This window comes from Balaenoptera borealis (assembly GCF_965194805.1).
Source record: "Balaenoptera borealis genome assembly, chromosome: 8".
Classification (NCBI taxonomy): Eukaryota; Metazoa; Chordata; class Mammalia; order Artiodactyla; family Balaenopteridae; genus Balaenoptera; species Balaenoptera borealis.
In genome coordinates, this window is record NC_138865.1 from 26,475,741 (window position 1) to 26,502,006 (window position 26,266).

Genomic DNA, 26,266 nt, shown 5'->3' on the forward strand with positions numbered 1-26,266 from the left:
AGCCTCAGTAAATTTAAGAAAATTGAAATCATATCAAGCATCTTTTCTGACCATAATGCTATGAGATTAGAAATCAATTACACGGAAAAAAACGTAAAAAACACAAACACATGGAGGCTAAACAATACGTTACTAAATAACCAAGAGATCACTGAAGAAATCAAAGAGGAAATCAAAAAATACCTAGAGATAAATGACAATGAACACACGATGATCCAAAACCTATGGGATGCAGCAAAAGCAGTTCTAAGAGGGAAGTTTATAGCTATACAAGCCTACCTAAAGAAACAAGAAAAATCTCAAGTAAACAATCTAACCTTACACCTAAAGGAACTAGAGAAAGAAGAACAAACAAAACCCAAAGTTAGCAGAAGGAAAGAAATAATAAAGATCAGAGCGGAAATAAATGAAATAGAAACAAAAAAAACAAGAGCAAAGATCAATAAAACTAAAAGCTGGTTCTTTGAGAAGATAAACAAAATTGATAAGCCATTAGCCAGACTCATCAAGAAAAAGAGGGAGAGGACTCAAATCAATAAAATTAGAAATGAAAAAGGAGAAGGTACAACAGACACCGCAGAAATACAAAACATCCTAAGAGACTACTACAAGCAACTCTATGCCAATAAAATGGACAACCTGGAAGAAATGGACTAATTCTTAGAAAGGTATAACCTTCCAAGACTGAATCAGGAAGAAACAGAAAATATGAACAGACCAATCACAAGTCATGAAATTGAAACTGTGATTAAACATCTTCCAACAAACAAAAGTCCAGGACCAGATGGCTTCACAGGGAATTCTATCAAACATTTAGAGAAGAGTTAACACCTATCCTTCTCAAACTCTTCCAAAAAATTGCAGAGGAAGAAACACTCCCAAACTCATTCTATGGGGCCACCATCATCCTGATACCAAAACCAGACAAAGATACTACAAAAAAAGAAAATTACAGACCAATATCACTGATGAATATAGATGCAAAAATCCTCAACAAAATACTAGCAAACAGAATCTAACAACACATTAAAAGGATCATACACCACGATCAAGTGGGATTTATCCCAGGGATGCAAGGATTCTTCAATATACGCAAATCAATCAATGTGATACACCATATTAACAAATTGAAGAATAAAAACCATATGATCATCTCAATAGATGCAGAAAAAGCTTTTGAAAAAATTCAACACCCATTTATGATAAAAACTCTCCAGAAAGTGGGCATACAAGGAACCTACCTCAACATAATAATGGCCATATACGACAAACCCACAGCAAACATCATTCTCAATGGTGAAAAACTGGAAGCATGTCCTCTAAGATCAGGAACGAGACAAGGATGTCCACTCTCACCACTATTATTCAACATAGTTTTGGAAGTCCTAGCCACAGCAATCAGAGAAGAAAAAGAAATAAAAGGAATACAAATTGTAAAAGAATAAGTAAAACTGTCACTGTTTGCAGATGACATGATACCATACATAGAGAACCCTAAAAATGACACCAGAAAATTACTAGAGCTAATCAATGAATTTGGTAAAGTTGCAGGATACAAAATTAATGCACAGAAATCTCTTGCATTCCTATAAAATAATGATGAAAAATCTGAAAGAGAAATTAAGGAAACACTCCTATTTACCACTGCAACAAAAAGAATAAAATACCTAGGAATAAACCTACCTAGGGAGACAAAAGACCTGTATGCAGAAAACTATAAGACACTGATGAAAGAAATTAAAGATGATACCAACAGATGGAGAGATATACCATGTTCTTGGATTGGAAGAATCAATATTGTGAAAATGACTATACTACCCAAAGCAATCTACAGATTCAATGCAATCCTTATCAAATTACCAATGGCATTTTTTACGGAGCTAGAACAAATCATCTTAAAATTTGTATGGAGACACAAAAGACCCCGAATAGCCAAAGCAGTCTTGAGGGAAAAAAACGGAGCTGGAGGAATCAGACTCCCTGACTTCAGACTATACTACAAAGCTACATTAATCAAGACAATATGGTACTGGCACAAAAACAGAAACATAGATGAATGGAACAAGATAGAAAGCCCAGAGATAAACCCACGCACCTATGGTCAACTAATCTATGACAAAGGAGGCAAAGATATACAATGGAGAAAACACAGTCTCTTCAAGGAGTGGTGCTGGGAAAACTGGACAGCTACATGTAAAAGAATGAAATTAGAACACTCCCTAACACCATACACAAAAATAAACTCAAAATGGATTTGAGACCTAAATGTAAGACCGGACACTATAAAACTCTTAGAGGAAAACATAGGAAGAACACTCTTTGACATCAATCACAGCAAGATCTTTTTTGATCCACCTCCTAGAGTAATGGAAATAAAAACAAAAATAAACAAATGGGCCCTAATGAAACTTCAAAGCTTTTGCACAGCAAAGGAAACCATAAACAAGACGAAAAGACAACCTTCAGAATGGGAGAAAATATTTGCAAACGAATCAACAGACAAAGGATTAATCTCCAAAATATATAAACAGCTCATTCAGCTCAATATTAAATAAACAAACAACCCAATCCAAAAATGGGCAGAAGACCTAAATAGACATTTCTCCAAAGAAGACATACAGATGGCCAAGAAGCACATGAAAAGCTGCTCAACATCACTAATTATTAGAGAAATGCAAATCAAAACTCCGGTGAGGTATCACCTCACACCAGTCAGAATGGGCATCATCAGAAAATCTACAAACAACAAATGCTGGAGAGGGTGTGGAGAAAAGGGAACCCTCTTGCACTGTTGGTGGGAATGTAAATTGATACAGCCACTATGGAGAACAGTATGGAGGTTCCTTAAGAATCTAAAAATAGATTTACCATATGATCCAGCAATCCCACTACTGGGCATATACCCAGAGAAAACCATAATTCAAAAAGACACATGCACCCCAATGTTCATTGCAGCACTATTTACAATAGCCAGGTCATGGAAGCAACCTAAATGCCCATCGACAGACAAATGGTTAAAGAAGTTGTGGTACATATATACAATGGAATATTACTCAGCCATAAAAAGGAACGAAATTGAGTCATTTGCTGAGCCGTGGATAGATCTAGAGACTGTCATACAGAGTGAAGTATGTCAGAAAGAGAAAAACAAATATCATATATTAATGCATGTATGTGGAACCTAGAAAAATGGTACAGATGAGCCAGTTTGCAGGGTAGAAGTTGAGACACAGATGTAGAGAACGGACATATGGACACCAAGGGGGGAAAACTGCTGTGGGGTGCGGATGGTGGTGTGCTGAATTGGGCGATTGGGATTGACATGTATACACTGATGTGTATAAAATTGAAGACTAATAAGAATATGCAGTATAAAACAAACAAAGAAAACAACTAATACTAAACTTTCATTGGGTTATTTGTATGGAAATATGTTAATATAAATGTTTCAGACATTACATGAAATTTCAAAAAAAATATGTAATTCATTGTGATTTATTTTCTTGTTATAGACATTCATAAGCAGAGGTAATTTTGTACCTATTTTGTCTTCTTTTATTTAAAGGGTTTCCCTTAAAACTCTGTAAGCATCAAGGCCTATAGAGTTTTGGACATCACTGACATGTTCCCTGGACTAAGTTAGTTTATCTGTGTAATCCTAGTCCGAGGAGGAGGTGGGTTTCTCAGAGAAACAAACATGCAATACCCATCACTGCCATGGGAACATGAACTCACTGAAGATTAGGAGAGTGGCAATAGCTCCTGGCCTGCAGTAGCATATATTTACTAAGACTTTCTACTGTTTAAATGAATTAGCTACTGCTGTGTAATAAAGTACTACAAACACTTGATGGCCAAAGCAACAACCACTTATTTAGCTCCTGAGTGGCTCTGTTGATCTGGGCCAGGTCCAGCTAATTTTGGATAGGCTGCTGGTGCTTCTGCATCAGCCATCCAGTGGGCCAAAAGTTGGCTGGTTTAGGATGGTCTCAGCTGTGATGACTCATCTCCACTCATCTTCCAGGTAGTCAGTCTCTCATCCTCTAGGAGGCTAGCCTGAGTGTTCATATGGTAGTTGGGTAGGTTCCAGGAGAGAGAACAAATCACATGGGGCTTCTTGAGACCTGGATTCAGAACTGACCATCACTCTTCTGTTGCATTCTGTCAGCCTAAGCAAGCAGATGTCTCTCCTTTCCCTAAAGCAGTTAAGGAACACCCTGGTAAAGGAGACCCAGCATCTTTGACAAATTTGATGGTGACCCTTTGCTATTGGCCTGAATTGACAGTGGGAGATACTACCATGGCAATACCAATGAGGATGTAGAGATTCCAGAATGGCAGAAACCAAGAGGCAGCACTTAATTATCAGTGGGAAGGTGGATATAGTTACATAATACAGCAGTGCAAGAGTGGTTACCAAGTACCTTGACCTTTGGATTGTATAACAGTGGCTACTTTGTCATAGTGTCCCTAGGGGCAAGGTAAATGTAGAGCACACTAGCATTTCTTTAATTGCATGATACTGGCTCCTCCCCTAGTATACAGAATTCGTGTCAGTTCACAGACACACAAACCAATCAATGAGGGGACTGTTGACTGTTTTTCCTATCTGAAGAAAAACATGGTAATACCAGTGTGTGCGTGTGTGTGTGTGTATTCTCCTATTTCCCAAAGGTTGTTGAAGTTATTATTCAGAGTAACTGTGGGGATGGGGAATATGAAGACTCTTCAAAGCCTCCATAAACCCAATCTGTGTATAGCCCCAGCTCCACAATGTATAAGTGGGATAGATGTGGGAATAGATGCTGCAGAATCCTCACACTGATCTTCAAACTTGTAGAGTAAGAGCTATTTCAATAGAAAGAGCCAAGTGGAAACCCTGGAAACTGACATTTTAGCCAAAACAACAACTCAGAAAGAATAATGCACTTCAGGAGGATTTACTGAGATTAATGCCAGAAGAGTCATAAAAGATGTAGTGGTAGTAGTCTCCATCATATTCCTTTTCCATTTATGACCCTTGCAAAACCAGAAGAATCATAATGGATAACAGTAGTCTGCTATAACAAAGTATGGTAGTCTCAATTTATAACTTCTATGCTGAGTGTTGAATCGTTGCTAAAAGACATCTACCAAATTCAGACACTTAGTATGTGGTGTTGACCTGGTGATCACATTACTTTCCATTCTCATTAATGAAGAGGCTGGGCTTCCCTGGTAGCACAGTGGTTAAGAATTCGCCTGCCAATGCAGGGGACACGGGTTCGAGCCCTGGTCCGGGAAGATCCCACATGCTGCGGAGCAACTAAACCCGTGTGCCACAACTACTGAGCCCGCATGCTGCAACTATTGAAGCCCACGCGCCTAGAGCCCATGCTCCGCAACAAAGAGAAGCCATCACAGTGAGAAGCCCATGCACTGCAACGAAGAGGAGCCCCCGCTCACCGCAACTAGAGAAAGCCTGCGTGCAGCAATGAAGACCCAATGCAGCCAAAAATAAATAAATAAATAAATAAATGTATTTATTTTTAAAAAAAAGAGGCTCATGAGCAGTTGGCTTTTTCATGGGAAAACAGAAGTATACATTCATTGTCTTGCCAGGGGCCCATGTTAACATTCTTGCTCTTTGTCACATATAGTTCACAGGGACCTTGACTTTATGCAGAAATACCACAACAGTCCACAATAATATCAAAATCTTGATTGGACCTGGTGAACAAGAGTGACAAACAACTCAGATGCCCTAGTAATTTACATTTGAGTTTAGCTGATCAGTAGGGCTGCCTTAGGCTGACTCTGTCTCTCAGCTGAGGTCACTGCTTCTCTCAAGGCAACCTTCTGCACATGAATTTCACCTTCTGTGTTCCAGCAACCCTCAGTGCTCCTCCTCACTTTGGTCTTGGAGTTAGCAATAGCTCCACAGGTACAAGTTCTGGGTGTATCACTATCTCTTGTTTGTTTCCCTACCTCCTGCTCACACATTTAAAAGTTCCTGTATTAAACCCTCATAAGTTGCCTGAAGTATCCCATCTGTACTCTGCTAGGACCTTGGTGGGACATGTCCCAGTGGTTGGAAATTCTCAGGAGAGAATATTTTCTCAATTCACCTATAAGGGATGACAGCTTTCCATGTATGGAAAGTCTACGTATGTCTCTGTCTTGGCCTCCCAATTTCACATAGGTCTCAATGTTTGTACTGTGTCTTTTTGTACTGCAGTCTTTTAAAGTTCAGCTGTGGGGTTCTAAAGTAAAATGCTTTAGTTTTTGCTTATTTTCATGGATTCATAATCACAGGTGACTTTGATTACTTGCAGCAATTAACTCTGAAGGATTCAGAGGATTTTCCTCTCAAACCAGCCCCAGTCTGAATTCAAAATACTAACCTCCCTCCCCCATATACTCTCATATTCCTTAGATTGAAATTCTATTATGGTATGTTTGTTTGCTACCTTTATCTCCATCTTATTAATACTCTGCCCAGGATTAGAGCAAATGTTTCTTACTACTCTTACTCCACAATGCCAGCTGAAGTGTCTTTTTCTGATCCATAGAAGGCAGTTTTTTCCTAATACAGTTAACATAATTATTCTGGGCTTGCCAATCAAAATCTACTACACCTAGAATGATGAGACAAAATTTACTTCATTTTTTACCATAACACATTTTCAAAGAGTACATCACCAGAAAATTGTGTCCAGTTTTTTCTTGACATAGCACACTCTATGCTCACATCATCATGTCTGGCTTTGGATATGTAGCTGCAGACAGAAGGGACATCATCACCAATGGGGAAACAGGCATGCAGCTGGTTCTATTACCAAACATATAAAGCAAAGGTTGGACAGAGATATAGCTAACGTTGGAAAAACCTGACAAGCCTATGCTTAATTGGCTCACTCTTGGATTTGGATTTGAATACATGAATTATCTGAGAGGGTATCACTGCATTTTTAATCTCAGGAGGGACTGAGATAATAAAGGCACCCAAGTTATAACTCTGCCCGGAGTCTTGAGTTCTGTCTGATTTGAAAGGTTCTCTGGTTCATCAATTATGAAAGAGGATTTTCACCAAAAATGGCTTTCTGTTTGTGTCAAGGCTATTCAGAGAATGTTATAATTATCTATTTTCCAAAACTACTCAATTGACAGATAAGTGGAACAACTAAAACCGAACTATTTTTGTTATCCAAGATTGTTTTTCATTTTTAAATTTGTATATTTTCCTAAATATTTATAACTAAGGTATAGAGTATAACACAAGAAAATTATTTTTTTAATCCCTTAAAAATATACATTAACAGGTATCTAGGACCCAAACAAAAATGTAGGCCAAATATACACAATTGTGGAATTTTAAGCAATATTTAAGGAACAGCAGTTAGATGCTAATTACACTTCATAAAGTCAGGCTGATCAAATATGCCTTCCTTGGGTCTCATGGATGTACAGGCCTAACATTAGGTCTGTTGTATTATTTTAAAACATTTCCCCTTGGCGCTTTAACATTAACGAGGTATGATCACAGCACTTCTCAGTATGATACACTGGCCCTGAAGGTAAGTGACAGACCTGCCAACTGCTGACTGCCAACTGGCAAGTGGTGGTGAGAGCTAGAGTGTGAATCCTGGCTCTAGCACTCACTTGCTGAGTGACTTCAGACAAATGATTTCCATCTGAGGCTCAGTTAAAATATTAAATATGTACTTTATTTCTTGTAGAACTTTTGAATGACTAGTATGGTACTAAGCTAGGTGCTGGGGTTCCACACGAAAGTCTCAGTTTTGTCTTTATGAGGCTTGTGGTAAAGGAGAAAGAAACAAATAATCACAAACACACATAATTACAATATGTGATTGGTTCTATAAAGGCAAAACATAGCATGCTATGTGAGACCATAACAAGGACAGTGAATTATAATTGTGGGTGCCATGGAGAAAGTCTTCTAAGAAAGTCATAACTAAGCTACAGCATGAAGAATAAGGAAAAGTGAGACCAGCACAGTGGTCAGGAGCAGTAGTCCAAGCAGGGACCAGAGATGTGAAGGGTCTGAGGGGAACATCATGTTCTTGAAGGAACTGGAGGGAGGTCAGTGTGACTGAAGCACAGACGAAGATACCAAAGAACAAGGCTGTAGACATTGGCTGGGCCTCATCAGCCATTATAAGGATTTTTAAAGAATCTTAAATGCAAAGGAGATCCTTCTTGGGCTTTTAAGCAGGGGTGTGAAATGATTTGAATTGCACTTTAAAAACCTCACTCTGGGCCCTACAGAAAGGATAGATGGCAATGGAAAAGGAAGGACTTTGGGAAAGACAGTAAAGAGCCTGGGAAAGCAGTGTAACTCCAGGTGAGAAGTGATGACTGAGAATTTTTCAGACTGTATGAAAATACATGAATCCTTGAGAAAGAGCACAAAAATTATCAAAAATGTGAAATAAAAATTGTACATCTTTTAAGATTCAGAGCACCAAAGGCAAAGGAGAATTTTTAAAAATAGAAGAAAGCATATGAGTAGTAATCAATTGCATTCTTATATACAGCAAAAAAACTAAACAGATTTTAAAAAAGATAATATTTATAATGACAAATACTATCAATATATTAATTATATACACGACACAGAATAAATTTAATAAAACTTGTGAAAAAATAAAACTTCAGTGAGACATGTTAAATAAAAATTAGATAACTGTTAATTATATATATGTATGTATACATATATATATAATTAACATATAATATGTATGTGTGTATATATATATATATATATATATATAACTATGGATGGGAAGAAAATGTCATAAAGATGTCAACTCCCAAATATAACCATATAGGCAATGCAATTTCAATAAAAATAATGACAAGGATTTTTATGAAAATTCCAAAGCACATATTAAATTTCTTATGAAAGATAAAGAAGCCAAACATAGCCAAGACAGTTTTGAAGAAGAGCAAGGCAAAATTCAGTGTAGAAGGGGCATGTTTTAAAGTTTAATAAGTTTTGATAGGCAATAATGTAGCAAAGATAGGGGTGAGATAAGAGAAGAGAATAAAAAATACGCAACATAATCACAATCATATGGAAATTTGATATATGACTAAGGTGACACTGAAGATAATTTGGCGAAAGAATGGATATGCTAGAGTCAAGACGGCGTACTAGGAGGACACGGAATTCACGTCTCCTCACAACCAGGGTACCTACCAGGCACCGGTGGGGGACCACAGACACCTAAAGGGAAGGTAGGAACCCCCAACGACCGAGTAGGACACGGGGAATGGGGGGAGTGAAGGGGGAGAAGTGGAGGCGAGACAGGACTGGCACCCCTGAGGGGTGGCTCGGGGAGGGGAAGGGATCCCATGCCCGAAGGGGGAAATTGGGGAACCATTGGGAAGGCAGAGGATCAAAAGGGAGTATGGCCAGGTTTCCCCTGCCCACTTGGACCCCCAGGAACCTGTTGGGATCCTGGGCCTGATCCTCTGCCCACCTAGACCCCCTCCAGCCACGCAGGCCCTGAGGGAGTGGGAGGGAGGGAAGGGGGAGAAAAAGTAAAGGCTGGAGCTCCAGGACTGGCACTCTGAGTGGTGGCTGTAGTTTCTACACCCAGCGGGACCCACCTACAGTTAGGGGTCCAGCGGTGACAGGGGAGACCGTAGGGGAGGGGCACAAAGGAACGGAAGGGAATGCAGCCAGTGCTTTCCCTGTCCACTTAGGCACCAGGAACCCTGTTGGGTTCCCAGGCCTAATGCTATACCCTCAGAGCCTCCCTCCTGCCACGCAGAGCACAAGCCCCACCCCTACATCCCCACCCAGGGCCCTACTTCTACACTTGGAGAACCCCTCCAACGAGCTGGGCCTAAACCCCACACACACACTCTCACTCAGGGACCTACCTCCAAACTCCGGAACACCACACTCCAGAGGCCCTCTCACCTTCTGTGCAGGTCCTAAGCAGAGGCCCGGCCCCATGCTTGAAGGTCGCCCCACCTAGGCCCCATCCAATGCTCAAACGTAACCCCCCCACCTGCCTAGGTCCTGCCCCACCAAAAACCACACCCCTGCCTAACTTCCACCCCTGCTTAAACTCCGCCCCCATAGCCAAGGCTTTTTTTTTTCCCCCCTCTTTTAGATTGGGGTCCTATTTTACCTTGTTGATTCATTGTTGATTCTTTTATATTTTTATTTTTCCTAATACATCTTTTATTTTTCTAATTTTATTTTATTCTTTATACTTTGTTAGTGTTCTCTCCTTTTGGCTTGCCACCCCCCCCCCTTTTGTTTTCTTTTTTCTGTTGTGGTTTTATTTTACCTTGTTGCAGTTGTTTCAAATGTAGTTTTATTTTTCCTAATATATTTTTTATCTTTCTAATTTTATTTTGTTTTTTATTCTTTGATATTGTACTGCTCTTTTTTTTCTTTTTTTCTTCTTTTTTTTTTTCCCTCACCATGAAGCTTGCAGAATCTTGATTTCCAGGCTGGAGGTGAGGCTCAAGCTCCTGAGGTGGGAGCTCTGAGTCCAAACTGCTGGGCTAACAGAGAACCTCAGACCCCAGAGAATATCAATTGGGGTGAGGCCTCCCAGAGGTCCTCATCTCAGGACCAAGACCCAGCTCTATCCAACTGTCTGTAAACTCTAGTGCTGGACGGCTCAGGCCAAACAACCAGTAAGACAGGAATACAGCATCACCCCCCCCCCCAAAAAAAAGAAATGACAAAAAAATTTGTTACAGACAAAGGAGCAAGGTAAAAACTTACAAGACCAAATAAGTGAAGACGAAGTAGGCAACCTACCTGAAAAAGAATTCAGAGTAATGACAGTAAACATGATCCAAAATCTCGGAAAAAGAATGGAGAAAATAAAAGAAACATTTAACAAGGATCTAGAAGAACTAAAGAGCAAACAAATAGTGATGACCAACACAATCACTGAAGTTAAAAATACTCTAGTAGGAATCAATAACAGAATAACTGAGGCAGAAGAACGGATAAGTGAGCTGGAAGACAAAATGGTGGAAATAACTGCCAGGGAGCAGAATAAAGAAAACAGAATGAAAAGAATTGAGGAGAGTCTCAGAGACCTCTGGGACAACAATAAACGCACCAACATTCGAATGATAGGGGTCCCAGAAGAAGAAGAGAAAAAGAAAGGGTCTGAGAAAATATTTGAAGAGATTATAGTTATAGAAAACTTCCCTAACATGGGAAAGGAAATAGTCAATCAAGTCCAGGAAGCACAGAGAGTACCATACAGGATAAACCCAAAGAGAAACCCACCAAGACACATATTAGTCAAATTATCAAAAATTATTTTCAAAGAAGAAATATTAAAAGCAGCAAGGGAAAAGCAACAAATAACATACAAGGGAATCCCCATAAAGTTAACAGCTGATCTTCCAGCAAAAACTCTGCAAGCCAGAAGGGAGTGGCAGGACATATTTAAAGTGATGAAAGGGAAAAACCTACAACCAAGATTACTCTACCTAGCGAGGATCTCATTTCAATTCGATAGAGAAATTAAAACCTTTACAGATAAGCAAAAGTTAAGAGAATTCAGCATCACCAAACCAGCTTTACAACAAATGCTAAAGGAACTTCTCTAGGCAAGAAAAACACAAGAGAAGGAAAAGACCTACAAAAAAACCCCCAAAACAATTAAGAAAATGGTCATAGGAACATACATATCGATAATTACTTCAAATGTAAATGGATTCAATGCTCCAACCAAAAGACACAGACTGGCTGAATGGATACAAAAACAAGACCTGTACATATGCTGTCTACAAGAGACCCACTTCAGACCTAGGAACACATACAGACTGAAAGTGAGGGGATGGAAAAAGATATTCCATGCAAATGGAAATCATAAGAAAGCTGGGGGCTTCCCTGGTGGGTCAGCGGTTAAGAATCCACCTGCCAACGCAGGGGACACAGATTCGATCCCTAGTCCGGGAAGATCCCACATGCCACAGAGCAACTAAGCCTGTGAGCCACAACTACTGAGCCTGCGCTCTAGAGCCCATGAGTCACAACTACTGAGCTCACGTGCTACAACTACTGAAGCCCACACACCTAGAGGCCGTGCTCCGCAACAAGAGAAGCCACTGCAATGAGAAGCCTGTGCACCACAAGGAAGAGTAGCCCATGCTCGCTGCAAATAGAAAAAGCCTCTGCACAGCAAGGAAGACCTAAAGCAGCCAAAAATAAATAAACTAATTTTTTAAAAAAAGAATATTTGACATTGTAACATTTAAAATATTTAGGGCTTCCCTGGTGGCACAGTGGCTAAGAATCCACCTGGCAATGCAGGGAAAACAGGTTCAAGCCCTGGGCCGGGAAGATCTCACATGCCACGGAGCAACTAAGGCTGTGTGCCACAACTACTTAGCCTGCACGCTACAGCCCGTGAGCCACATCTACTGAAGCCCACGTGCCTAGAGCCTGTGCTCTACAGCAAGAGAAGCCACCGCAATGAGAAGTCCGAGCACTGCAATGAAGAGTAGCCCCCGCTCGCCACAACTAGAGAAAGCCCACGCACAGCAACAGAGACCCAACTCAGCCAAAAATAGGAAAATAAATTAATTAATTTAAAAATATAATATTTTTTAAAAAAGCAAGCTAGAGTAGCAATTCTCATATCACACAAAATAGACTTTAAAATAAAGACTATTACATGAGACAAAGAAGGACACTACATAATGATCAATGGATCAATCCAAGAAGAAGATATAACAATTGTAAATATTTATGCACCCAATATAGGAGCACCTCAATACATAAGGCAAATGGTAACAGCCATAAAAGTGGAAAACATCAGGAACACAATCATAGTAGGGAACTTTAACACCCCACTTTCACAAAAGGACAGGTCATCCAAAATTAAAATAAATAAGGAAATACAAGCTTTAAAGGATACATTAAACAAGATGGACTTAATAGATATTTATAGGGCATTCCATCCAAAACCAAGCAAATACACTTCTCAAGAGCTCATGGAAAATTCTCCAGGATAGACCATATTTGGGTGACATATCAAGCCTTGGTAAATTTGAGAAAATTGAAATCTTATCAAGTATCTTTTCTAATCACAATGCCATGAGACTAGACACCAATTACAGGAAAAAAATTATAAAAAATACAAACACAAGGAAGCTAAACAATACACTACTTAATAACCAAGAGATCACCGAAGAAATCAAAGAGGAAATCAAAAAATACCTAGAAACAAATGACAATGAAAACACGACGGGCCAAAACCTATGGGATGCAGCAAAAGCCGATCTAAGAGGGAAGTTTATAGCAATACAATCCTACCTCAAGAAACAAGAAACATCTCAAATAAACAATGAAACCTTACAACTAAAGCAATTAGAGAAAGAAGAACAAAAAAACCCCAAAGTTAGCAGAAGGAAAGAAATCATAGAGATCAAATCAGAAATAAATGAAAAAGAAATGAAGGAAACGATAGCAAAGATCAATAAAACTAAAAGCTGGTTCTTTGAGAAGATAAACAAAGTTGATAAACCATTAGCCAGACTCATCACGAAAAAAAAGGGAGAAGACTCAAATCAATAGAATTAGAAATGAAAAAGGAGAAGTAACAACTGACACTACAGAAACACAAAGGATCATGAGAGATTACTACAAGCAACTATATGCCAATAAAATGGACATGCTGGAAGAAATGGACAAATTCTTAGAAAAGCACAACCTTCCAAGACTGAACCAGGAAGAAATAGAAAATATAAACAGACCAATCACAAGCACTGAAATTGAGACTGTGATTAAAAATCTTCCAACAAACAAAAGCCCAGGACCAGACGGCTTCACAGGTAAATTCTATCAAACATTTACAGAAGAGCTAACACCTATCCTTCTCAAACTCTTCCAAAATATAGCAGAGGGAGGAACACTCCCAAACTCATTCTACGAGGCCACTATCACCCTGATACCAAAACCAGACAAAGATGTCACAAAGAAAGAAAACTACAGGCCAATATCTCTGATGAACATAGATGCAAAAATCCTCAACAAACTACCAGCAAACAGAATCCAATAGAACATTAAAAGGAACATACACCATGATCAAGTGGGGTTTATCCCAGGAATGCAAGGATTCTTCAATATATGCAAATCAATCAATGTGATACACCATATTGGCAAAATTGAAGGATAAAAACCATATGATAATCTCACTAGATGCAGAAAAAGCTTTTAACAAAATTCAACACCCATTTATGATAAAAACCCTCCAAAAAATAAGCATAAAGGGAACCTACCTCAACATAATAAAGGACATATATGACAAACCCAAAGCCCACATCATTATCAATGGTGAAAAACTGAAACCATTTCCTCTAAGATCAGGAACAAGGCAAGGTTGCCCACTCTCACCACTATTATTCAACATAGTTTTGGAACTTTAAGCAACAGCAATGAGAGAAGAAAAAGAAATAAAAGGAATCCAAATCGGAAAAAGAAGTAAAACTGTCACTGTTTGCAGATAACATGATACTATACATAGAGAATCCTAAAGATGCCACCAGAAAACTACCAGAGCTAATCAATGAATTTGGTAAAGTAGCAGGATACAAAATTAATGCACAGAAATTTTCTGCATTCCTATACACTAATAATGAAAAATCTGAAAGAGAAATTAAGGAAACACTCCCATTTACCATTGTAACAAAAAGAATAAAATACCTAGGAATAAACCTACCTAAGGAGACAAAAGACCTGTACGCAGAAAACTATAAGACACCGATGAAAGAAATTAAAGATGATACAAACAGATGGAGAGATATACCATGTTCTTGGATTGGAAGAATCAACATTGTGAAAATGACTCTACTACCCCAAGCAATCTACAGGTTCAATGCAGTCCCTATTAAACAACCAATGGCATTTTTCACAGAACTAGAACAAAAAATTCCACAATTTCTATGGAAACAGAAAAGACCCCAAAGAGCCAAAACAATCTTCAGAAAGAAAAACGGAGCTGGAGGAATCAGGCTCCCAGACCTCAGACTATACTACAAAGCTACAGTAATCAAGACAGTATGCAACTGGCACAGAAACAGAAATAAAGATCAATGGAACAGGATAGAAAGCCCAGAGATAAACCCACGCACATATGGTCACCTTATCTTTGATAAAGGAGGCAAGATTATACAATGGAGAAAAGACAGCCTCTTTAATAAGTGTTGCTGGGAAAACTGGACAGCTAGATGTAAAAGAATGAAATTGGAACACTTCCTAACACCATACACAAAAATAAACTCAAGATGGATTAAAGACCTAAATGTAAGGCCAGACACCATCAAACTCTTAGAGGAAAACATAGGCAGAACACTCTATGACATATATCACAGCAAAAGAAATGGAAATGAAAACAAAAATAAACAAATGAGACCTAATGAAACGTAAAAGCTTTTGCACAGCAAAGGAAAGCATAAATCAGAGAAAAGGCAACCCTCGGAATGGGACAAGATATTTGCAAATGAAGCAACTGACAAAGGATTAATCTCCAAAATATACAAGCAGCTCATGCAGCTCAATATCAAAAAAAACAAACAACCCAATGTAAAAATGGGGTGAGGACCTAAATAGACATTTCTCCAAAGAAGATATACAGATTGGCAACAAACACATGAAAAGATGCTCAACATCACTAATCATTAGAGAAATGCAAATCAAAACTACAATGAGGTATCACCTCACACAGGTTAGAATGGCCATCATCAAAATATCTACAAACAATAAATGATGGAGAGGGTGTGGAGAAAAGGGAACCCTTTTGCACTGTTGGTGGGAATGTAAATTGGTGCAGCCACTATAGAGAACAGTATGGACGTTTCTTTAAAAACTAAAAATAGGGGCTTCCCTGGTGGCGCAGTGGTCGAGAATCTGCCTGCCAATGCAGGGGACACGGGTTCGAGCCCTGGTCTGGGAAGATCCCACATGCCGCGGAGCAACTAGGCCCGTGAGCCACAACTACTGAGCCTGCGCGTCTGGAGCCTGTGCTCCACAACAAGAGAGGCCACGACAGTGAGAGGCCCGTGCATCGCGATGAAGAGTGGCCCCCGCTTGCCGCAACTAAAGAAAGCCCTCGAACAGAAATGAAGACCCAACACAGCCAAAAAAAATAATAAATAAAAAATAAAATTTTTTAAAAATTAAAAAAAAATTAAAACAAAAATTTACCCTTATATCCTTTTAAAAAAAAAAAAAACTAAAAATAGAACTACCATATGACCCAGCAATCCCACTACTGGGCATATGCCGTGTGAAAACCATAATTCAAAAAGAGTCATGTACCACAATGTTCACTGCAGCACTATTTACAATAGCCAGGACATGGAAGCAACCTAAGTGTCCATCGACAGATGAATGGATAAAGAAGATGTGACACATATACACAATGGAATATTGCTCAGCCATAAAAAGAAACGAAATTGAGTTATAGTGAGGTGGATGGACCTAGAGTCTGTCATACAGAGTGGAGTAAGTCTGAAAAAAGAAAAACAAATACTGTATGGTAACACATATATATGGAATCTAAAAAAAAAAATATGGTTCTGATGAACCTAGGGGCAGGACCGGAATAAAGACACAGACATAGAAAATGGACTTGAGGACATGGGGAGGGGGAAGGGTAAGCTGGGACAAAGTTAGAGAGTAGCATTGACATATATATACTACCAAATGTAAAATAGATAGCTAGTGGGAAGCAGCTTCATGGCACAGGGAGATCAGCTTGGTTCTTTGCGACCACCTAGAGTGGTGGGATAAGGAGGGTGGGAGGGAGTCATAAGAGGGAAGGGACATGGGGATATGCGTATGCATATAGCTGATTCACTTTGTTACACAGCAGAAATTAACAAAACACTGTAAAGTAATTATACTCCAATAAAAAGTTTTTAAAAACAAAGAATGACCTAGAGGGGTGGGATGGGGAGGATGGGAGGGAGGGAGATGCAAGAGGGAAGAGAAATGGGAACATATTGTATATGTATAACTGATTCACTTTGTTATAAAGCAGAAGCTAACACACTATTGTAAGGCAATTATACTTCAATAAAGATGTTTAAAAAAAAAAAAAAAAAAAAAAAAAAAAACAAAGAATGGATATGCTATATTTGGAATTATGTCCTCCTGATGAATTGATCCTTTTTTGTTTAATAAGGTTTTTTTAAAATAAATTTATTATTATTATTTTTTTAAATTTTTGGCTGTGTTGGGTCTTCGTTGATGTGTGTGGGCCTTCTCTAGTTGTGGTGAGTGGGGGCTACTCTTTGTTGTGGGGCACAGGCTTCTCATTGTGGTGGCTTCTCTTATTGCGGAGCACTGGCTCTAGGCACGTGGGCTTCAGTTGTTTTGGCACACAGGCTCAGCAGTTGTGGCTCGTGGGCTCTAGAGCGCAGGCTCAGTAATTGCAGCACACAGGCATAGTTGCTGCATGGCATGTGGGATCTTCCCAGACCAGGGCTCAATCCCATGTCCCCTGCACTGGCAGGTGGATTCTTAACCACTGCTCCACCAGGGAATTCCCTGTATTGATCCTTTTCTCATTTGAATTATATCTTTTTTTTTTATAATACTCCTTAACTGGAGATTACTTTTTCTAATAAACCACTATAATTTTCTAAGGAAAAAAAAAAGAATGGATATGTTAGGGGTTTTAAACACTGGCTATGCATTTAATTCAACTGGGGAGTTTATAAAATAATTTCCCGGCCTCAGCTCAAAATCACAGACCTTGAAATAGGGAAAAGACTGAAGGTTTATGTTATATCAAAAATTTAATGCAGTTATTCAGCCAAAGAGACGATTTTCAAAAGTGAACACAGAGGCCAAGGGTTCAACTTCTAAGAATGGTGAAGTAACAGGTAATTTTAAACAATAAACACACTGAAAATGACTAAAAAATGATACAGAATTTTTTTTTCAGAATATTTTAAAATCTGTTGTGAAGGAGAAGAATGTTCTAGAGGTATATTCCAAGAGCCTAACTTTTTTTTTTACCTGTAGAAAAAAAAGAATTTACCAATTCTATAAATGGCAGCAAAAAAACCTGAGGAGAAACCTGAGGAACTGATATATTAATGGAACTAACATATAAAAACTGATGTTAAAATCCTCACAAAGGAGAAGGCCCTTGTAAACCATGGAATGGCTATACACCATGGGTTAGGATAAGTGGAAAACAACCCAGCTTACACAGAGATTAAAACCCAGCTTTTAATCATCTCAATCTCTTATTGGACTAAGAAGATTGGAGGTTACTAGTGCCTGAGTATCCTTCCAGAATCAACTATAAATCCAAATTCCCTATTCAACTTTCCAAAACCAATTTCTAGTATTCAAACAAAAATAACCAGATATAAGAAAAGACAATATCCAAATAACCCAAAACAAACAAAAAGACCTTTGAAACAAAATCAGAGATACAGATAATGAAATAACTATGCATGTATATAAAGTAAATGTCCTTAATATTATTTGAATAATTAAAATGTAAGATTGTAATATTCCATTGTATATATGTACCACATCTTCTTTTACCCATTCCTCTGTCTATGGACATTTAGGTTGATTCCATGTCTTGGCTATTGTAAACAGTGCTTCAGTGAACATTTGGCTGCACATATCCTTTTGGACCATATTTTTCTCTGGATATATATATACAATGGAATATTACTCAGTCATTAAAAAGAATGAAATAATGTCATTTGCAGCAACATGGAAGGACCTAGAGATTGTCATACTGAGTGAAGTAAGTCAGATAGAGAAAGAGAAATATCGTATGATATCCCTTATATGCGGAATCTAAAAAGAAACGATACAGATGAACTTACTTACAAAACAGAAACAGACTCACTAACTTAGAGAACGAACTTATGGTTACCAGGGTGGAAGGGTGGGGGAAAGGGATAATTAGGTAGTTTGGGATTGACATGTACACACTGCTATATTTAAAACAGATAACCAACAGGGACATACTGTATAGCACAGGGAACTCTGCTCAATGTTATGTAGCAGCCTGGATGGGAGGGGAGTTTGGAGGAGAATGGATACATGTATATGTATGGCTGAGTCGCTTTGCTGTGCATCTGAAACTATCACAACATTGTTAATTAGCTATACTCCTATATAAAATAAAAAGTTTAAAAAAATCAATAAAATAAAATTTACATGAAAAAGTAAAAAAAAAAAAGTAAGATTATAATCTAGGGCAGAGAATCCAGCAGAATTCCCAGGCTTGAAAAATATAACTTAAATTACAAACTCATTAAATGAGTTTCACTTCAGATTAGATACTGCCAAAGAGAGAATGAAGTGTTCTAGAACAGTGCCTCTCAAAGTTTGGGCAAATCACAGCAACATAAGCATCAGCAAAGAGCTAAAAAGAAGTGCACATTTTAAGGCCCCACCCCAGAAGTACTAATTGAGAATTATGAAGGTGGACCCAGGAATAAACTTTATCAAGATCTGGTGATGAAGAATTCTGGGAAGGCTTGGATGGGAAATTGTGCTTAACTTCAGTCAATTTCAGCTCTTAGCATAGTAGCAATTATCCATCCCCCACCCCCAGCCACATGGCAGGCAACTGTGCACATCTCCTGAAGCAGCTTGTACACAGCTTGTGGGAGTCAGGGTGGGAAAAAAGGATCCTATGCTCCAAATATTAGGGACCTGTGCTCTGATTTCTGATTGCTGCTTCTGATCACAGAGGTGCAGTCAAAGAAGTCAGTGGCCATTTTTGTTGTACCTACCGTAACTGTTACAAACCCCTCCCCCTCCAGCTAAAGTAACTTCCATGGGATATAAAGGGCCAGTACCTTTTCTTTCCCCCTCTTCATTTTTCTACTTTTCCCCTTTTAGGAGACATTAAGACACTCAAAAACAACTTCAAATATGGGGAAAACGAGAAATGCCCAGGAAAAGTTGCAGACTAAGAAAAGACCTGAGAAGAACTAAAGTTTACACCTCAGGCTGATCCTTGCCACAGAGACAGTCTACAACAATAAAATAAACAAACAAGACAATAACAAAAAAAGCAAACCATGGGGGAGGGAGAGAATCTGATATTCTGAGTTACAACCTCATTAGATTCAAATAGCCAGTATTCAATAAAAAATCAAAGAGCATACAAAGAGACAGGAAAGTATGGCTAATTCAAAGGAAAAAAATACGTTAACAGAAACTGTCCCTGAAAATGACCTGATGGCAGACCTACTAGACTAAGACTTTTAAAAAACTGTCTTAAAGGTGTTCAAAGAACTAAAGGAAGACATGGGGAAAGTCAAGAAAATAATGTGTTAACAAAATGGAAACATAAATATAGAGAAATGAAACCTAAAAAGAGACCAAACACTAAATTCTGGAGCTGAAAAGTACAATAAATTAGATGAAAAATTCACTAGAGGGATTCAAAGGCAGATTTGAGTAGGCAGAAGAAAAAATCAGTGAAATTGAATATAAGACAATGGAAATTATTGAGGTTGAGGAACAGAAAGAAAAAAGATTTTAAAAAGCAAACAGACCCTAGGAATACCCTAGGAGACCCTAAGAGAACCCTAAGAGAACTATGGGACACCAACAGAAAGACCAACATACACATCATGCAAGCCCCAGAAGGAGAAGAGAGAAAAAGGGGCAGAGGGAATATGTGAAGAAATAGTGGCTGAAAACTTCCTAATTTGATGAAAGTCATGAATATAAACAGTCAAGAAATTCAATGAACTCCAAGAGACCCACAATGAAATAAAATAAGACCCCCATCGAGACACATTATAATCAAATATTTGGAAGACAAACACAAAGAGCAAATCATGAGGGGAGCAAGAGAGAAGTGAATACTAGGGATCACATACTAGGGATCTTCAACAAGATTAGTGGCAAATTTCTCATCAGAAACTTTGGAGTCCAGAAGACAGTGGGCTTGTATTTAAAGTGCTAAAAGAAAAAAAAAAACCTGTCAATTCAGAATCCTAAATTCAGGCAGAATCCAATTTAAGCAAAACTGTCTTTGAATAGTGAGGGATAAATCAAGATTTTCCCAGATAAACAAAAGCTGAGTGAGTCTGTGACCATTAGATCTGCCTGAAAAAAATGCTCAAGGGAGTCTGCAAGGTGAAACAAAAGGACATTGGACAATAATTTGAAACCATATACAGAAATAAAGATATCTATAAAGGTAAATACATGGGCAATTATAAGAGCCAGTAGTATACTTTTTAAAAATTTCTTGGCTGTGTCACGCAGTATGTGGGATCTTAGTTCCCTGACCAGGGTTTGAACCTATGGCCCCTGCAGTGGAAGCATAGAGTATTAACCACTGGACTGCCAGGGAGGTCCCAAGAGCCAGTAGTTTTTTAACAATGGTCTATAACTGTATTTTTTGTTTGCTAAAAAAAACCCCAAAAAACAAAAATTAATATGTTTAAAAAAAATTAACATAAAAGCTATTATTACTGTACCTTATTTTCTATATAACTCAGGAGACTAATGCATTTAAATCATTTGTTTGGGAGCACACAATGTATAAAGATGTAATTTTGTGATATCTACAACCAAAAGGGATGGGAATGGAGTTGTAAAGGAGCAGAGTTTTTATATGTTATTGAAGTTCAGCTGCTATAAATTCAAATTTGCATGTTATAACTTTATGATTAAATGTAATCCCCATGGCAACCACAAAGAAAATACCTACAGATTATAAACAAAAGAAAATTTACAAGGAATTTAAACATCTCACTGTGAGAAAACCCAACTAAACGCAAAAGAAGTCAGGAATGTAGTCAATGAGGAATGAAAAAGCTGTAGGGCATATAGAAAACATTAGTACAATTACAGAAGTAAGTCCCTGCTTACCAGTAATTACTTTAAAGGTAAATGGATTAAATTCTCCAATCAAAAGATAGAGATTGGCAGAAGAGATAAAAATAAATTACCCACCTATATGCTGTCTACAAAAGACTCACTTGATATCCAAAAACACAAACGGTTTGAAAATAAAAGGATGGAAAATGATAGTCCATGCAAACAGTAACTAAAAGAATGCAGGAGTGGCTATACTTATATCAAACTAAATATACTTTAATCAAAAAAGTTTACAAGAAATAATGAAGGCTACTATATATTAATAAAGGCCCAATGCAGCAAGATGTAACAATTATAAACAATTATGCACCTAATGACAGACCATTGAAATACATGAAGCAAAAACTGACTGAATAGAAGGGAGAAATAGACAATTCTGCCGTAATAGTTGGCGATATTAATCCTGCTCTTAAATAAAGGATAGAACAGCCAGACAGAAGACAAGTAAGGAAATAGAGAACTTAACACAATAAACCATTTATATCTAATAGACATATACAGAACACTCCTTCCAACAACAACTGCACACACGTTTTTCTCAAGTGCACATAGGACATATGCCAGGGTAGACCATATGACAGGCAACAAATCAATTCTCAAGATTTTAAAAAAGATAAGTATCGTACAAAATATCTTCTCTGACCACAATGGAATGAAGTTAGAAATCAATAACATAAAGAACACTGGAAAATTCACAAAACTGTGGACATTAAATAATACACTTTTAAGTAATCAGTGAATCAAAGAAGAAATCACAAGGAAATTAGAAAATACTTAGAGATAAATGAAAACAAAACACAACATACCAAAACCTATGGATGCAGCAAAAGTGGTGGTAAGAGGGAAATTTGTTAAATTAAAAAAGAAATTTCTTGAATCAACAATCTAACTTTACAACTTTAAGGAACTATAAAAAGAATGAACTAAATCCAAACCTAGCAGAAGGAAGGAAATACTAAAGATTAGAGCATAGGTAAATGAAATAGAGAATAGAAAAATGGAGATAATCAATGAAACCAAAAGTTGATTCTTTGCAAAACGTCAACAAAATTGACAAATCTTTAGCTAGATGGACTAAAAAATAGAAGACTCAGATTGCTAAAATCACAAGTGAAAGTGGGGACAATACTCCTAAATCTACAGAAATAAAAAGGATTACAAGAGAGAACTATGAACAATTTTATGTGAACCAATTGGATAACACACATAAAATGGACAAATCCCTAGAAAAACAAAACCTACCAAGACTACATCACACACAAAAAGAACAATCTGAAAAGGATCAGCCATGATGGTAGAGTATAAAGACTCTGAGTTCACCCACTCTCACAGGCACACCAAAATTTAAATTATTTACAGAACACCTATCAAAAAGACCAGAACCTACCAGAAAAGAGCCTCTACAAAGAATGAAGAAGGAACCACAACTAGGTGGGTAGAAGGGGTTAAGTGGTGGTATAGTCAAGACCCATACCCGTGGGTGGGTGACCCACAAACTGGAGAATAATTATAATTGAAGAGGTTATCTCCAAAGAGTGAGTGGTCTGAGCCCCACATCAGACTCCTCCACCCGGGGGTCCCAGAACATTTGGCTTTGAAGGCCAGCAGGACTTAACTTTGGGAGACCCAGAGGGCTGTGGGAAATAGAGACTCCATTACTAAAGGGCACACACAAAATCACATGCTACAAGATCCAAGGCAGAAGCAGTAATTTGAAAGGAGCCTGGGTCAGACCTACCTGCTGATCTTGGAGAGTCTCCTAGAGAGGCAGGAGGCAAGTGGAACTCACCCTGGGAATACAGACATTGACAGAAACTACTTTTGAGAGCTCATTCTACTACATGGACACCAGTACTGATAAGCACCATTATGGAATACTCCCTCTAGCTTATTAGCCTCAAGAACCAACCTCCAACTCCACCCCCTGCCCATCTAACAGCCTGTAGGCACCAGCACTGGGATGCCTCAGGCAAAGTATTAACTGGGCAGGACACAGCCCCACCCACCAGCAGACAGGCTGCTTTAAGAACCCCATAGCCCATAGCTACCCCTGGACATGGACCTGCCCTCCAGAAGGCCCAGAACCTGGCTTCCCACACAAGTGCACAGACACTAAACCTAGGACCCCCAATGCCCTGCAGTCAGAGACCCTGGGACCGAGCTGTGTGCACCAGAATGCAGGCACCAGCCAGAGAATCTACAGCCCTGGCCGTCAGCAAGCCTGCTTTAGCTTTGGGACCAACCTCACCCACCAGTAGGTGGACACTGACCCCACGGCAACTGTACTCCTGCAGCCTATGGACCCAGCTCACATACCAGCAGGCCTGCACTGGCCCTCAGACTGGCTGGGCCCAGCTGCATCCAGCTTCCAGCCACCACAAGCTTCAGGACACCTCAAACCCTGAAATCAGCTGTGTCAGGAACCAGCTCAACCCACCAGCAGTCCAACACCAGCTCTGGGAACCCTGGGCCCTGCAGCCAAACTCCATGTCCCAGCATTAACCCTAGGACCTGGCTTCATCCATCAGAGGGTAAGCACAGGCTCAGGATCACCTGGACACTGACTCCACCCGCCAGGAAGCCAGCACTAGCCCTAGAATCCCCCAGGGTTCAGCAACTAGCTGCCTCATGACCTGGCCCTGCCAACCAGAAGCTGGCAGCCTCCACACAAGGTAGGGCTTGGCAACCAACCATACTGGGGGCCAGCCAAGCCTACTAGACTGCCCATTAGTAGTCAGCCCAACACAACAGAAGGACCTATGCAGCCCACATAGGCAGCAGCCCTAGAGCATATAGCTTTGGTGACCAGAGGGGAGCACACCGCTGGGATGCATAGGATGTCTCCTACAAAAGGCCACTTCTCCAAAGTTGGGAAATGTAACCAACTTAACAGATAAACAGAAATAAAAACAGGAAGTTAGGCAAAATGAGGTGACAGAGGAACATATTCCAAATGAAAGCACAAGATTAAAAACCCAGAAGAAAAACCAAGTGGAGAAAAGTAATCTACCCAAGAAAGAGTTCAAGGTAACAATCGTAAAGATGATCGAAGAAGAGAAGAGAAAAACGGATGAACAGAGTGAGAAGAAATAGACATTGTTAACAAAGAGAAAACATAAAGAACAATCAAAGAGAGATGAAGAATACAGTAACTAAAATAAATACACTAGAAGGAATCAGCAGTAGAATAAATGATATAGAGGAATGGATCAGTGAGCTGGAAGACAGAGTAGTGGAAATCACTGATGCTGAACAGAGAAACGAAAAAGGAGCAAAAAAAAATTAGATGGTCTAAGAGACCTCTAGAACAACATCAAATGTACCAGCATTCACATTATAGAGGTCCCAGATGGAGGAGAGAGAAAGGGGCAGAGAATGTATTGGAAGACATAACTGCTGAAAACTTCTCTAACCTGGGAAAGGAAACAGACTTTCAAGTCCAGGAATCAGAGTCCCAAACAGGATCAACCCAAAGAGGACCACACCAAGACAAATTGTAACTAAAATGGCAAAAAAATAAAGATAAAGAGAGAATATTAAAAGCAGCAAGGGAAAAGCAACGAGTTACATACAAGGAAACATTCATAAAGCTATCAGCTGACTTCAGCAGAAACTCTGCAGACCTCACGGGGAGTGACATGATATATTTAAAGTGATGAAGGGAAAAACCTACAACCAAGAATACTCTACCCAGCAAGACTCTCATTCAGATTTGATGGAGAGATTAAAAAAGTTTTACAGACAAGCAAAACCTAAGAGTTCAGCACCACTAAACCAGCTTTACAAGAAATGTTTAAAGGATTTCTCTAAACAAAAAAGAAAAGGCGACACTAGAAACATGAAATTATGAAAGGCTAGACCAACAATAAGAACTTAAGGGATACACAAAAAATTAGATGTAAAATATGATGTCAAAAACAGTTATCGTGAGAAGAGGGTAAAAATGCAGAGTAATTTAAAAGTGTTTGAAATTAAGAGATCAACACATTTTTAAAATCATTTATACATATAGAGTTCTATATACAAAACTTGTGGTAACCATAAAACAAAAATCTATAATTGACACATGCCTAGAAAAAGGAAAGGAATCAAAATAGAACACTAAAGACAGTCATCAGATAACATGAGCAGAGAGAAAATAAGAAAAAAAACAAAAAAGAACCACAAAACAACCCAAAACAATTAACAAAATGGCCATAAGTGCATACATATCAATAATTACTTTAAACATAAATGGACTAAATGCTTTAATCAAAATATATAGAGTAACTGAATGGATATAAAAACAATACCCACGTACATGCTACCTACAAGAAACTCACTTCAGATTTAAAGACACACAGACTGAAAATGAAAGGATGTAAAAAAGTATTCCAGGCCAAT

General features: G+C 38.7%; 2 protein-coding genes across 12 annotated transcripts in view; one reads left to right on the plus strand and one right to left on the minus strand.

The window, feature by feature from the left end:
* The window catches only part of LOC309632961 (uncharacterized protein), a 53,554-nt gene extending 48,022 nt beyond the window's left edge, over positions 1-5,532 (plus strand). Inside the window, exon 6 of the mRNA XM_082401080.1 lies at positions 3,566-5,532. Coding sequence (XP_082257206.1) covers positions 3,566-3,603 — 38 coding nt within the window. The 3' untranslated portion in view covers positions 3,604-5,532. The remainder of the gene's footprint in view (positions 1-3,565) is intronic.
* LOC309632967 (uncharacterized protein) overlaps positions 1-26,266 on the minus strand; it is a 112,396-nt gene that overhangs the window by 64,324 nt on the left and 21,806 nt on the right. The gene's annotated exons all lie outside the window — the stretch shown is intronic.